Source organism: Notamacropus eugenii, chromosome 7 (assembly GCF_028372415.1).
Source record: "Notamacropus eugenii isolate mMacEug1 chromosome 7, mMacEug1.pri_v2, whole genome shotgun sequence".
Taxonomy (NCBI): Eukaryota; Metazoa; Chordata; class Mammalia; order Diprotodontia; family Macropodidae; genus Notamacropus; species Notamacropus eugenii.
In genome coordinates, this window is record NC_092878.1 from 25,521,810 (window position 1) to 25,537,561 (window position 15,752).

The 15,752-nt window shown below is 39.0% G+C and overlaps 1 protein-coding gene across 12 annotated transcripts in view; it reads right to left on the minus strand.

The window, feature by feature from the left end:
• The window catches only part of FSIP1 (fibrous sheath interacting protein 1), a 267,648-nt gene that overhangs the window by 228,953 nt on the left and 22,943 nt on the right, over positions 1-15,752 (minus strand). For all 12 annotated transcript variants that reach the window (XM_072625600.1, XM_072625597.1, XM_072625592.1 and 9 more), the window contains one exon: positions 12,496-12,589. In XM_072625600.1, coding sequence (XP_072481701.1) covers positions 12,496-12,589 — 94 coding nt within the window. The remainder of the gene's footprint in view (positions 1-12,495; positions 12,590-15,752) is intronic.

A 15,752-nucleotide genomic window follows, 5' to 3' on the forward strand; every position in this document is an offset into this window, starting at 1 on the left:
GTAAAAAAGGCCTTTCTGTGTCTTAATACTTACCTAGCCTTAATCACAGAAAGGGCCTTGCCTCAGTCAAACTGAGACCTGTTAAAGGCCTTAGCTTAAAAGGCCAAGGTCTCCCTTCATCCAAGGCCATCTCCAGCCGTCCTGATCTATCTTGCCACCGAACCCAGATGTCTCTGGAGGAGAAAGTGAAGCTGGTGACTTTACACAGCCCAACCTCACTAATGTCATGGAACTCTTAAAAACGAAAGACAAACATGAAGCGCAACACTGTATATAACAAGAAACCTGTTCTATATGTTGACATTTTGCTCATCTTTTTAAAAATTAGAGAAATACAATGGGAAATGTGGTGATTTAAAAGCAAAAGGTATCAATCAAATTTTATTTTTTAAAAATAAGGAGGGAAGGGATTAAAAATGAATTGGTTTTCATTAATGATGCTGATTTTTTTTTTTATGTTGTCTGTCTATCCCTGGGCTGGGGATAAGGATCATATTTTTCTAGCAGAAAAAAATGGATAGAATACTGTCTTTCTTGTTTTTTAAATAGTTTGTATAGCATTGGAACTATTTGTTACTTAAATGTTCAAAAGAATTCACTCATGAATCTTTATTCCCTAATGTGGAGTACATTTGATTTTGTCAGGGGAGGGAGCATTATATTCATTGATAGCCTAACCAGTTTCTTTTTACCAACATCATTTTATTCATATTTTCTTTTTCTTATTTTTCCAATGATGATATTTTGTAATTTTGTAAGCGTGCCTCTATTTTTTTAGATTCAAGGTCTCTCCCGGGCATACGCCTGTGTGTTTTCAGTCATGACTTTAATTGCCTGGCTTTGTGGTGAGAAGTGTTTCTGTTTCTTGGGAAGCTCCTGGAATCTCAGCCTGATAAGAGGTACAAGGAGAGCTGTCAGTGTTGTGTTGAGGAAGGCTTCCAGTAGCCTACTGAGGAGGCATGGGATGTCCAAGGGTGCATAACTTGGGTTCCATGAACTTAGAACTTTTAGTATTTTGATAACTATATTTCAATGTAATTGATTTCTACTGTAGTCCTATATATTTTGTTTTATGCATTTAAAAACATTATTCTGAAAAGAGGTCCATAGGCTTCCCCAGAATGCCAAAGGGGTCCATGACACCAAAGTGGTTAAGAGCCCCTGTTACAAGCAAAGAAAAGAAGTAAAACACCAGAGACGAAAAATATAAAAATTAAAATATAAAACTAAACTTATTGTAAAAGAGTAAGCATGCATTATTTTAGATAGCACTAATTTGTGGAGTGAACTAAAGTTAACTTTTCTATGAAGAAAGGGTTTCCTAAAAAACTTAACTGAATAAATCAGACTGATGGGGAATGATATTTTAAGCTAATGAAAAGGAAAAAATGCATTTAGAGGCTTTAGATCATTAATTTTCAGCATGCAAATGGTTTTTACTGACTACTAATGAGTCTTAGCTATTCATTAAAACAAGCCCAGTAGTGCAAAACTTGGCAATATCTTCTGCGTGTTTAATTTAATTGAACTGCTACATGGAAAGTAATTAAATTGTACTTTTGTTTAATTCTAAAAATCTGGTTTTCCATTAATTCAGATTATCTGGCTCTCCATTAATTTCTTCACTTGGTCTGAATCAACAACATTTTACTGTATGTAATACCAAATGACAAATGTGAATGTATGGTTCTTTGGAAGATTTGACTTTAAGAGGGTATGAATAAGTGTCTTTATTTTAAACTCTAAAGAAAAAGCACCTGGCAATAGAATTTAAGAAACTTTACTTTCAAAGATATTGCCAATCTGGGATGACATATATAAACAAATCCCAAGCTAGTCTGAGGCAGTGTGGTATTTGAGAGGGAATGTTAAAGTCAGAGGCCCAGGACTCAAAATCTAGCCCATTTGCTGAATCTAGCTCTACTATAGGCTATCTTATGACACTGAGAAAGTCACCTCTTTGGTACGCCACATATTCTAGAGGACCATTCTTATGGATCTTTCCCTTTCCCTTCAGACCAAGGGCCAATGGAAATGCTTCCCCATAACATGAGAGTATACTTGCCCCACCCTCTGTGGGTATCTATGCTCCCTAGGCCTCAGTTTCCTTCTCTGTAAAATGTAGTTGGAATAAATGATCTCTAAGAACTCTTTCAGTTCCACACAAAAATCCCAAACCAGGATACAATATAATACAGCACTATCTGGAGACCTCCGTTAAGGAGTCAGAGTCGATACAATTCTAGGAACAAATTGTGGTAGGAGCAGCGGCTGTTTTATATATTATGACCAGTTTCCCTTTAAGGGGTCAGGGAGGCCATTCTTGAGATTATCACTGGATCAGCTTCCTTCCCTGAAGTGTATAAGGCCCAACCTATGGAAAACTGGTGCAGGAGACTGTAAAGAAGCTCCTACTATGCCAGAGGAGTCATCTTCGCTAGCTGGAATGGTCAGTTGCCTCAGAAAATTTAGAGATAAAGGGGAGTAGCCTATTTTTAGCTGAACTGGTATCTTTTTAATTGAGCTGTTTCCTTTCTATCATGTCTCTTGTTATTCAGTCGTTTTTCAGTCACGTCCAACTCTTCGTGACCCTATTTGGGGTTTTCTTGGCAAAGATCCTGGAGTAGTTTGCCATTTCCTTCTCCACCTCATTTTATAGATGAGGAAACTGAGGCAAACAGGGTTAAGTGACTTGCCCAGAATCACACAGCTAGTAAGAGTCTGAGGCCATGTGTGAAGTCAGGAAGACAAGTCTTCCTGACTCTAGGCCCTACACTATAACCACTGTACCACTTAGCTGCCCTTCTATCATGTTTAATACAACTAAAGTTGTTTTTAATGCATTTTGTGGTCCATGAGCACCTTATCACATCCTACCCCAAGCCTGAATTACTATACTGGCCGAAACCAGGCCTGGCCCAGAATACAAACCTATTAGGCTCACCTCTTCTTCAAATAGTGAATCTTTATCTACATAGGGAGAATAGGAATTTTATTGCTAATAGGAAAGGAGGACAAAGATCACCAGTGCCATCTCAGGCCCTTTTCTGTGGACATATAGGATTATAGATTTAGAACTGGAAAATTTTAGGGGTCTTCAAGTCCAATTCCCTGTTTTTATAAATGAGGATACCCAGAGAGGTTAAAATGATTTATCTACAGTTATACAAGTCATAAGTGGTAGAGCTGAAATTCAAACCCAGGTCTTTTGACTTTAAATCTAGCATTTTTTTTCCAGTATACCATGACTCTGAGTCTTTTAGATTTGCAAGGACTATAACTGACCGAGCAGGATCTGAAAAGAATTCTGTCACTGGAATTTAAAGAACCTATTGAATTTGAGTCTGAGGCAGAAACACACAGATCAAAAGGGACTCCCTTTTGAAGGCAGAAGGGACTCCCAAGCAGTCTGGCTCTGCCCGAATCACAAAGTGGGCTAGAGAAGACTATGAGGTGAGAGGGCCCTTTCCCTACAAGGAAGATGTCATGGAGCAGCCTCAGCAGAAAAAAGCAAGCCAAAAATGGATAATTGATTACATTAAATTTAAAAGATTTTGCATAAATAAAACCAAAGCAACCAAGATTAGAAGGAAAGCTAAAAGCTGGAAAATAATTTTTACAGTGTTTCTGACATAGGACTAATTTCTAAAATATAGAAAGAACAGAGTCAAATTTATAAGAATACAAGTCATTCCCAATTGATAAATGGTAAAAAGGATCTGAACAGAGAGTTTTCAGATGAAGAAATTAAAGTTATCTATAATCATATGAAAAAATGCTCCAAATCACTAATGATTAGAGAAATGCAAATCAAAACAACTCTGAGGTACCACCTCATACCTATCCTATTTGCTACTGACAGAAAAGTAACATGATAAATTTTGAAGAATATGTGGGAAAATTGGTACATTAATGCATTATTGGTGGAGCTAGGAATTGATCCAACCATTCTGGAGAGCAATTTGCAACTATGCCAAAAGGGCAACCAAACTGTGCATGCCCTTTGATCCAGCAAGACCACTACCAGGTCTGTATCCCAAAGAGATCATAAAAAAGGGAAAAGGGTCCCACATGTACAAAAATATTTATAGCAGCTATTTTCGTGGTGACCAGGATATGGAAATTGGGGGGATGCCCATCCACTGGGGAATGACTGAACAAGTTGTGAAATATGAATGTAATGAAATACTATTGTGCTATCAGAAATGAGGAGCAGGCAGAGTTCAGAAAAACCTGGAAAGACTTACATGGACTGATGCTGAATGAAGTGAGCAGAACCAGGAGAATGGCGTTCACAGCAACAGCAAAATTGTGCGATGATTACCTATGACAGACTTAGCTCTTCTCAGCAATACAATAACCCAAGGCAATTCCCAAAGATTCGTGATGGAAAATGCTAACTCTATCCAGAGAAAGAACCATGGAGTCTGAATGCAGACTGAAGCATTCTCGCTTTTTTGTTGTTTTTGTTTTTTTCTTTCTTGTGGTTTTTCCCTTTTGTTCTGATTCTTCTTTCATAACATAACTAATGTGGAAATATATTAACATGATTGTACATGTATAATTTATATCAGATTGTTTGCTGTCTTTGGGAGGGAAGGAAAGAGAAAATTTTGGAACTCAAAATTTTACAAAAACTAAATGTTGAAAACTATCTTTATATGTACAAGGAAAAAAATCAAAAACAATTAAGAAGAAAAAAGAGAAAAGAGAAAAAGTAAGTCATAGTAACAAGTGACAGAAGTTGTGCAGGGAGCAGCCCACTGGAAATATCAGCAGCGGGCAGTGCAATGAAATGAGAAGCGCTAAAGACCAGCAGCAGGGAAAAGAGCTGGGCATGATACAATGCCTGCTGACAGCCCCACCTGTCTGCTATCACCATACCACTGAATCAGGGGTTCTACAGGAAGAAAGCAGTGAGCGGCAGTGCTAGAGAAAGAATGGGAAAAGGGTTCAAGCTATGATGCAGATCCAGAAACTGGAAATGTTCTGATGACATGCGTTCCCTATATTTGTGAACTCTCTCATACGTACACCCTTTCTCACTAAAAATGTGGAAGTCTGTAGAAGTATCTCAGTATATATAGAGAGTGGTTTTTTTGTCATTTATTTTGCTATGCTATCTAATTAAATTTGTGTTTTAACATCCAGTTTATGTCTTCTCATGCTTCTTTAGAGGCAACTAGGTGGCATAATAAGAGACAGCACTGAGCCTAAGAGTTCAGAAGACCCAAGTTCAAACAAATCCTGCCTCATTCACTTATTAGCAAGGTACTTAAGCTCCTTCTGCCTCCATTTCCTCATCTGTAAAATGAGGAGAGCGATGGCATCTACCTTGTGATAAGGATAAAAAGACAACAATATATGTAAAGTACTTGACAAATCTCAAAGTGCTGTAAAATATTAGTTATTATTTCATCATCTCCATAGATTCTTACAGCATTATAATATTCCACAGTGCTACCACAGGTGGGGCTTGGTAGCAAGAAGATATAGTTACTCTGCTTCTAACACTGATTAACTGTGTGACCCTGGACAACTCACTTACCTTCTGTTGGTTTCAGTCTCCTTGACTGTAATATGGGTATAATAATAGTGCCTACCTCACAGGATTGTTATGAGGATTACATGAAATAACCTATGTCACATAATTTGCACACTTGGAAGGGCTACATAAATGTGAGATATCGTCATCATCGAAGTCATCGTCGTCATCATCATCATTGACATCGTCGTCATCATCATCATCGACATCGTCGTCATCATCATCTTCATCACCAACACTAGCTTGGCCATTCTTTACCTGATGGGCATATTTGTTTCTAGTTCTTGACTTCTACACAAAGCGTATGAGGCCTTTCTTTCTATCACTGACCTCTCTGAGGTATGCACCTAGCACTGTAATCTTTGGATCAAAAGACATGAACATTTAGGTTACTTTCTTCACATAACTCAAGGTGTGCAACCCGACATAAAATGTCAAAGCCTTTCAATTTACTGGTTAGTTTTGCTGAACTGTTTTTTTCCCCTTTTCTATTCCTTGTAATGAGATGACACATTCGGAGGGGATATATTGGTAAATGTAGGTGATGTCAAAACAAAATAAATCCAATAAAATTGTTATTTTTAAAGTGCCTTTTGCTCTGAACTACAGTGATCTGATCAAAGAAAGACCCCTGAGAGCACATGAGCTGTGGACTCTGATCCAAAGTATGCCTTAACCTGTGGCAGTTGTCGGGGGCTCACGGTGGAGGGAGGTTACCCTTCTGTAAACTAGATGCAGCAGAAATCTAGAAAGAAACTTTGCTGTACTTAGATTCTAATTATAGTTTTATTAAGGACTCACAAATCATTACTCCCCAACAGGTGCATATAAAATTTTTTTCAGAGATATTCATTAGATTATTTATATACTAATCCAAAATCCCAAAGGCAAATCGAGGCTATTATCTTTAGTTTATTAATCTCCAAGAGAATTTTAAAAATCAATCCATCAGACCCATAACAGATATTTTCCATTCATAGTTAATACAACCAGATCTAAGTATAACATAGTGGAAAGCATCTTATATTTAGAGTCAGAAGACCTGGGTTCAAGTCCTAGCTCTTGGTCACATACTAGTCATATAATGGGAAAATCACAACTTCTTGTAAGCCTCAATTTTCTCATCACAGCAATAGTTATACTTATACTACCTATCTCACAGAGTTGTTGTGAGGAAAGGACTTTGTAAAGCATTCTATAAGGGTGAAATATTATTAATTCTTAATATCCAACCTGATAAACCTCTCTGTGATTCACAGATTTAAAGCTGAAAAGGAACTTCAAGACCCCTAGGGAGGTTAAGTGACTTGCCTAAAGCCACACAGGTAACAAGGATTTAATTAGGCACTGTATTCCACACCAATGTTCTTTTTAAATTGCACTTAGCTAGGCTTTTAGCAAAAAGGACTATATAGAAAATCTTTCTGTATTGTCTGACTCTGAATAGGACAACAAAGTCAAAGCTCCTCCATCCAAATCCTCGAAGAAAAGCATGAATTGGTCTCAGGCCATGGACGAACTCAGAAAGGATTTTGAAAATCAAGTAAGAGAAGTAGAGGAAAAATTGAAAAGAGAAATGAGAATAATGCAAGTAAATCATGAAAAACGAGTCAACAGCTTGCTAAAGGAGACACACACACAAAATACTGAAGAAAATAGTACCTTTAAAAATAGAGTAACCTAAATGGCAAAAGAGGTCCAAAAGCCAATGAGGAGGAGAATGCCTTAAAAAGTAGAATGGGCCAAGTGGAAAAAGAGGTCCAAAAGTTCATGGAAGAAAATAATTCCTTCAAAATGAGAGTGGAGCAAATGGAAGCTAATGACTTCATGAGAAATCAAGAAATTATAAAACAGAACCAAGGAGAAGGAGAAAGGGTGAGACAGAATGGAGTCAATTATCTCACATAAAAGAGAGAAGAAAAAGGTTTCACAATGAAGGGAAAGAGGGGGAAGGTGAGAAGGAATGAGTGAACCATACTCTCATTGGATCTCCCTTAAGGAGGAAATAACATAAAGTAAGGGGGGAAGGGGATAAGGGGAAGGGATTACAGAGGGAAGGTAGATTGGGGGAGGGCGTATTCAGAAACAAATACTTTTGAAAAGGGACGGGGGCAAAGGAGAAAAGAATAAATGGGGGGAATAGGATGAGAGGGAAATATAGTTAGCCTTCCACAGTATTATGGGAGTGTTTTGCATAACTACATACGTATAACATACAATGAATTGCTTGTCTTCTCAATGAGGGTGGGTGGGGAGGGAAGACAATTTGGAACTCATTTTAAAAACAAATACTAAAAAACTGTTTTACATTCAACTGGTAAATAAGATATTTCAGCAGTGGGGTACAGAAATCTACCTTGCTCTACAAGCAAGTAAGGGGAAAGGGGACAAAGGAGGGTGATATTGGGGGAAGGAGTAACCAGAATGCATGCCATCTTGGGTACGGGGAGGAGAGAGATGGGGAGAAAATTGGAACTCAAAATCTTGTGGAAATGAATGGCGAAAACTAAAAGTAAACAAGTTAATTTTTTTAAAAATAAATAAAATAAATCCTGCCACTCAAAAAAATAAAACAAAGAGCTGGGAAAAAATAGGATAAGGAACTTCTTCAGAGGTCAAAAAGCAAAACTGTAAGAAAACCATATCTTCTCTACTTTGTTCCAGCCAAATTCTTCAATTTTAGAAATTTTAAGAATTTTAATTTGATGCTGCCACCTGCTGGACAAACCTCAAACCAGAAGCATTAGTACTCCAACCTTTTCACTGCAACAAGAATGAAAGATCATTCATGGTACTGTAAAATGTTTGGAGTTTTTAAGATGTATATATGTGTATCAAAATGTAAATGTTTAGTTATGTTGCTGTGATGTAAATAGCAGCAAGAAATTTCAGCCAAGAAAGTACTTCCTCGAGAAAGGAATAAAGCGTTCCATAAAGATTCGCATTAAAATCTAAGTCAGCACAACAATTTTCATTCTTCACAGGGGTGAACCGATCAGAGCTAACGCTACGCAATCAGGACAGCCACTGGAGGAACAAGGTTCAAGAAAAGCCTTAAGATGAACAAAATAAGTATCTTTCCCCACAGTCCTTACCCATGACTCTACTTTCACACTTTGTCCCAAATCTCCTCCAATCTACAGCAAACTGAGCATTTTAAATTTATTACTTTCAAATATGACATGTAGAATACAATTCAAAAGGGCTTTTCTGGGCAGTCCACAGCGCTCTGAGACCTCTGATTTCAACCTTTTGAATCTCACAGTCATCTAAAAGGCAGCCACACAAGGGATGTGGCTCTTCTGGTTAACTGGGATTGCAAACATAGCTCAAAAGGCACATTAAATATGAAGACTACTGATTTAAGATAAATGCAAATGCCACTCTTTTCTTAGTCTCCAAATGGATTGCCTCCTTTTGATTTGAAAAAGAACACAAATTAACATTATTGTGACTATTGTGACTGAAAATGTTGCTAAAAATTAGTTCACTATAGCACTCCTTCCATAAGGATCTGTCTCTAGAAATACCTTGTAGAAAGTATGCAGGAAATATTTAATGACCTTTAAAAAAATATTTCCTTTCTTTATTGTGAACTTGACAAGACCAGCAAACACGAACATTTCCATATACAAACAAAGAACAGAAAAAGAGAATTGTATATTTAAAAACACTCAGGCTCTTTAGGCATATATGAACCCATATTCATCTTCTCTCTCTACTTTTTGCACTTACTGCCACACAATTTTATTGCCTCATTGTACATTGTCTTATTCTGTTTTTTACGTATATCTTGTTTCTTTTTTACCCAGGAAACCTCAGGGTCTTCCCCTCCCAGTTTGATTGTTTCTCTGTTTTGTTTTGTTTTTATTCAAGGGGCCATCCCTTGAGTAACCACTTAAAGAACCCTATTTGTTGACTGGATGTATCTCACTCAGAGTGAGAATGTGATAAGACCTTGGCCTGAAAGGACCAGGGTCTCCCATTGCATCCTGGGCCATCTCCAGTGGACCTGATGAATATCAGGCCACTGGACCCAGTGGTTCAGGAGAAGAAAGTGAGGTTGGTGACCCTGCACAGCCCTCCTTCACTCAAATCAAAGTCAACTGCAAGTCATGTCATCACCTTGGTGTCACGGAGCTCTTTGAGAATGAAGGACAAACACAACAAAGTTATACACTTACAGTATGAATATTTCCCTGCTTTATGTCCCCTTCTAAATTCCCTTCTGCTTATGTCTGTATATTCTTTAATATTTTATCTATTTCATTTTTTTCTGTCTCTTCTTTTTTTGTGAGGGAGGAGGGGAGAGTGGAACATTGCTATCACTACCCCCTCCCCCACCTTCCAAGAGATAGTCACCAATTAGGTAAAGAAGTAAACAGTTAAGTTCCGATTCTAAACTGGAAACGATGGCACCTTATTAAAATTCCATATGCCATTACTCTCACAATCCAGATTTCTTGCTTGGGGTTCATCTACATCACAGACTCAGAAGAAACCTCAAAAGGTCGTGCTTTCCAACCTCCAGCCTTTAGGCACATTATCTGTTAAGTGTTCAAGCTGTAAAAAATTAAAAGCTATATGGGCAGCTAGGCGGTGCAGTGGTTAGAGTTGACAGGCCTGAAGTCAGGAAGACCTGAGTTCAATCTGTTCTCAGACACTTACTGTGTCATCCTGGGTAAATCACTTAACCATGTCTGCCTCAGTTTCCTCATCTGTAATATAAACTGGAGAAGGAAACTGTCAATCACTCCAATATCTTTACCAAGAAAGCCCCAAAAAGGGTCACAAAGAGTAAGACATGACTAATTAACAAGTTTGGAGATAATTATTTTAAATGTGCTGTGTAGCCTTTCTTTTAACATAGTTCAAAACACATATTGCTAAAAAAAAAAATTTCTAAATTAAAATTTTATAGTTAAAACCAATTGGTTATCATGTTAACAGAAAAAAGCAAATATTTTAGTATTTCAAGTGACCTAACAACAACAGTGAATTCAATTTCAGCGTGACACATCCTAGAATAAAATGTGCCAACCAGGCCACTTAAGTGAAGCCTTTCTGACAAAGTCCAATTCCCCATTACCCAAAGAGATCTGGAAACATCACTATTCTATGCAGCAAGCTTCATTCAAGCTTAACCTAGTCCACAGTTGCTTCAAGAAAGTATCCCCGTGCAAGGACTATTAATCTGGAGTCCACAGATTCCTGCAGATAGACTGCAGTGGGGGTTGTGAACTTGGAAAGGAAAAAATTTACATATTTACTTTCACTAACTTCTAACTGAAACTTAGCGTTCTCTTTTATTATGAATATAGGCAGCAGTAACCTTAATATATAACTGTTAAAGATTATATTTTAAATGTATTGCCATGTTATTTAAAGTATTGATAAAGAAGCACATGTTTCTATGTAGCAAATTTGGTTTTTAATATTTTGAGAAGTGTATTTTGGTGTAACTGGCTTTCTTTGCTATCCTGTGTATTTTAAGCTAGGCATTTAAAGACATGATTCTGAGAAGGGGTCCAAAGGGCACTTGACTGCCAAGTGTCCAAGATACAAAAAAATGAAGAATCTCTAACCTTGAGGGATTCAGAGTCTGAAATTATTCAACAAAAGTGTATCAAGAGCCTAGTTGGATCATGGTACCTTGCTAGAGACTGGAAATACAAAGATAAAAATGATACATTCCCCAGCCTCAAGAAGCTTACATTTAACTGGAATTACTTCTGGGTATTCTACAAAGTTGGAGTTTCACTATGGCAGCTAGGTGGTGCAGTGAATAGAGCACCAGTACAGGAGTCAGGAGGACCTGACTTCAAATCTCACCTCAGACACTTGACACTCACTAGCTGTGTGACCTTGGGCAAGTCACTTAACCCCAACTGTCTCATCCTGGGTCATCGCCAGTCATCCTGATGAATATCTAGTCACTGGATTCAAATGGCTCTGGAGGAGAAGTGAGGCTGGTGACCTGCACAGCCCTCCTTCACTCAAAACAAAGTCAAGTGCAAGTCATGTCATTATTTCTCTGATGGCATGGTCTTCTTCAGCAATGAAGGACGAACACTTCACTATGGAGATGAGAAGCTGCTCATTGAAATACCAGAGAAACCGGGCCATTCCTCTACACAGGCAGAGAAGAGGGCTGCCTGTCTCTGTGGAATCATTGGAGAAAAGTCTTAATGGGATCCTTGCCCCCAAGTTATCAAACTCTGTCCCACTGCCTGAAATTCCTGCAGTGAGAGTCAAAAGACTAAGGCACTGTATCTCCAAAAGGTCTTGTTAAAATAGAAAGGTGTTAGAGGAATTAATCTTTTAATAGGATTAATCATATTGGCTAACCTCAGAAAGGAGAGACCTAAGGGAAGAGAGTGGTAGGAAGGAGAGCTAACAAATGACGCGTACCCCTTGGTGGAGTACTTCAGTGGGAAGTCCCAAGTAACTGGTCAGGGGAAAACATGAATACACTGAATGACTGGGTATGGGAGGCTCCAGACAGAAAAGAGAAGTGCACAAGAGACATAATCACTAAGATTTACATAGCTCTTTAAGGCTGACAAAGCTCTTTTCTTACAAGTCTATGAGAGAGGTAGTACAATAATTATTATCCCTATTTTATAGATGAGGAAACTGCCCATGATTGCAAAGCACGTATCTAAGGTAACACTCACACAAAGACCTCCTGACTCACTGTATGTACCACATTGCCTCATGGGATGTCACAGAAGGCCTATTCCTCCTGCTTCCCAATTCCACATACCGATATCTCAGGCTCCTTAGATGTTCGCTGGTGATCTTGGTGATCCTGAACAAACTAGGCTAATGTGACCAACTATTTCCTGAATCATGACTTATTAATTTTTGAGGCTAGTTATGGTGTATATTTGACTCAAATTCATTTCTTCTAGAAAATTTTTTTTTCTAAAGTCATCTTTCTTACTCACCAGTTGTCTCTTCTGAAGAGGGAACCAAAGTCACAAATTTCTTGGTATTTTCTATCTCCTCATGACTTTGTACGGCATCAACATTTTTGATAGTCTAACGAAAGAAAGAGAGAATCTGAATATAGGAAAGAAATAGGGTGACCGGACTAATTTTATTTAAAAAAAAAGTTTCCAGAATGAATCAGAAACTGAAGAAAGTACAATCCTTTTTTAAACTCAAATAACTAAAAATGTTCTAAATATTCCTTGTTCTAGCGATTTTTCTGCCATTGTGAGAATCTTATGCCAGTGATTTCAGATAGAGACAAAATATGTTTCTCTTATTATGTAATTACCATTTCTTTTTACTGACTATGACCTTTTCAGGTCAAGTAAATAATTTCTTCGCCCTGCCTGAAGTTGCCTCCAGCTAATGAATAACCCAGAGGTACGCTATCTGATTAAAATTCCAAACATTTCATGGTTTGAAAAATTACAACATATTTACATGCAACCAGTGACCAAATCCTGGCTGGCTGAAACACGGAATCAATGAGAATAAATGAAAATAAATAAACCGACCAAGTTTATCTGTTAAAATAAATCATTTGCCTTGACCAATTAAGACATTTGTTATTTTCATGTACTGTAGGTGATCCCTTTCTGTCCTGTTCCAAAGAAAATGTCAGCTTTCAAAAGTTTACTATTATATTATTTTTACTGAGACCAGTGAAGTGATCTAGGAGAATTTCTTCAAAAATAATTCAGTCTATTACTATAATGTCACAGTTTCTTCCTCTGACCTTAGGAGTTCTCTCCCTGGAATGCTTAAGTCCAGACTGGATGCAGTAAGCAGAAAGGAGCGAGGATCAGTATTACAGGAAAGAGCATGAGGTCTGAAGGACGCCAAAGAAATAAGTTAAGTCAACAGCATTTATTGAATACCTACTTTACGGCCAACACTGGGCTAAGGACTGTGAGAGAGACAGAAGGAAGCTAATGCTTTTTTCCTTAAGGACATTAGAGTCTAAATGAGAATCAAAGGCCAAGATTATTCTATAACTGGAGATTTAGATGAAAAGAAAGACAATAAAGGTTAGAATTTCCGGAACACATGGGCTTAGAGCTTGGTTGAGAGGTCAAGACTGGAGCAAGAAATCTGATGGCTGAAGCCTCCACAGTGAGACGGCATTCAGATTATCACCCACATCATTGATCTAAAAAGAGGCAAGGATGAAGCCTGTGCTTCTATTTTGTCCTAAGTCTCTAATCCTAGCTCCTCTTAGGATCTCAGGGATGACATCTAAACCCTGACCCGTAATTCAAACTATGCTCCTAAACCCTAGCCCTAGCCCCAGTAGCCAAATACCAAACACTACAAAGCCATATGTTCTGGGAATATAAAGTGAACTCACCTAATAAGCATCATTTCTGAAGACTCAAATAACAGGAATTTATTCTGAAAGCCAATAACAAGCATATAGTCTTTCAGAAATAAAATATGTGTTTCAATGGATTTAGGATCTCACTGCTGTGAGCACTCCCTCCAATGGGATACACTGCAACCCATCTATGATCCATTATCCTACGGGCAACATAAAATTTTGATCTTGGAGATTGTATTTCTTCGTTATTTTCAACCAAATGGCACAACTGGAAAAAATTTAATGTAAAAAAAATGAGTTTTATCTCAAGAAGCAATTTGGGATCTTGGAAAGTGCTGACGATGAGCCCACTTTATTCCTTCTGCTTATTTATGGACCCAACCCACCGTTCATCTGCAGCTTCATTCCTAGATATACATACTGACGCCCTAAGGGAACAGCAGGCATTCCTCAGGCATCAGGACTTTTCCACATGGACGGGGAGGTTAGGGTTTTTTAAGTTTTTTTTTTACTGTAAGGTCTAATTGAAGAAGCCCTGAAGTATCATAGGGTTTTATGCAAATAGCATCAGGGTCATCCTAAAAGAAGAGAACATGAAGCCTCTTACCACCCATTCCTCTTCCATAGGACAAACTCCAGGCCTGAGCTGAACTCAGTATCTCTCTATGTGTTCTCTGTGATTGTATCCACCAAGTCTTGAAGTGAACTTCTTGCTCCACCATAAAAATCACACGTGCAGATCTTAAGATACTGTGTGTGTCTGTGTGTGTACCTGCATCTGTGTGCGTGTCTGTGTGTGTCTGTGTGCGTGTCTGTGTGCGTGTCTGTGTGTGTACCTGCATCTGTGTGTGTGCCTGCGTCTGTGTGTGTACCTGCATCTGTGTGCGTGTCTGTGTGTGTGTCTGTGTGTGCCTGCGTCTGTGTGTCTGTGTGTGTGCCTGCGTCTGTGTGTGTGTCTGTGTGTGTGTCTGTGTGTGTGCCTGCATCTGTGTGTGTGTCTGTGTGTGTACCTGCATCTGTGTGTGTGTCTGTGTGTGTGTCTGTGTGTGTGCCTGCGTCTGTGTGTACCTGCATCTGTGTGCATGTCTGTGTGTGTCTGTGTGTGTGCCTGCATCTGTGTGTCTGTGTGTGTGCCTGTGTCTGTGTGTGTGCCTGCGTCTGTGTGTGTGTCTGTGTGTGTGCCTGCGTCTGTGTGCGTGTCTGTGTGTGTCCGTGTGTGTGCCTGCGTCTGTGTGTGTGTCTGTGTGTGTACCTGCATCTGTGTGTGTGTCTGTGTGTGTGTCTGTGTGTGTGCCTGCGTCTGTGTGTGTGTCTGTGTGTATACCTGCATCTGTGTGTGTGCCTGTGTCTGTGTGTGTACCTGCATCTGTGTGTGTGTCTGTGTGTGTGTCTGTGTGCGTGTCTGTGTGTGTGCCTGTGTCTGTGTGTGTGTCTGTGTGTGTACCTGCATCTGTGTGTGTGCCTGCATCTGTGTGTGTACCTGCATCTGTGTGTGTGTCTGTGTGTGTGTCTGTGTGTGTGCCTGTGTCTGTGTGTCTGTGTGTGTCTGTGTGTCTGTGTGTGTGTGTCTGTGTGTGTGCCTGTGTGTGTCTGTCTGTGTGTCTGTGTGTCTGTCTGTGTGTGTCTGTCTGTGTGTCTGTGTGTGTCTGTCTGTCTGTGTGGTGTGTGTCTGTGTGTGTCTGTGTGTGTGTCTGTGTATCTGTGTGTGGTGTGTGTGTCTGTGTGTGTGATGTGTGTGTCTGTGTGTGGTGTGTGTCTGTGTGTGTCTGTCTGTGTGTGTGGTGTGTCTGTGTGTGTCTGTGTGTGTGTCTGTGTATCTGTGTGGTGTGTGTGTCTGTGTGTGTGATGTGTGTGTCTGTGTGTGGTGTGTGTCTGTGTGTGTCTGTGTGTGTC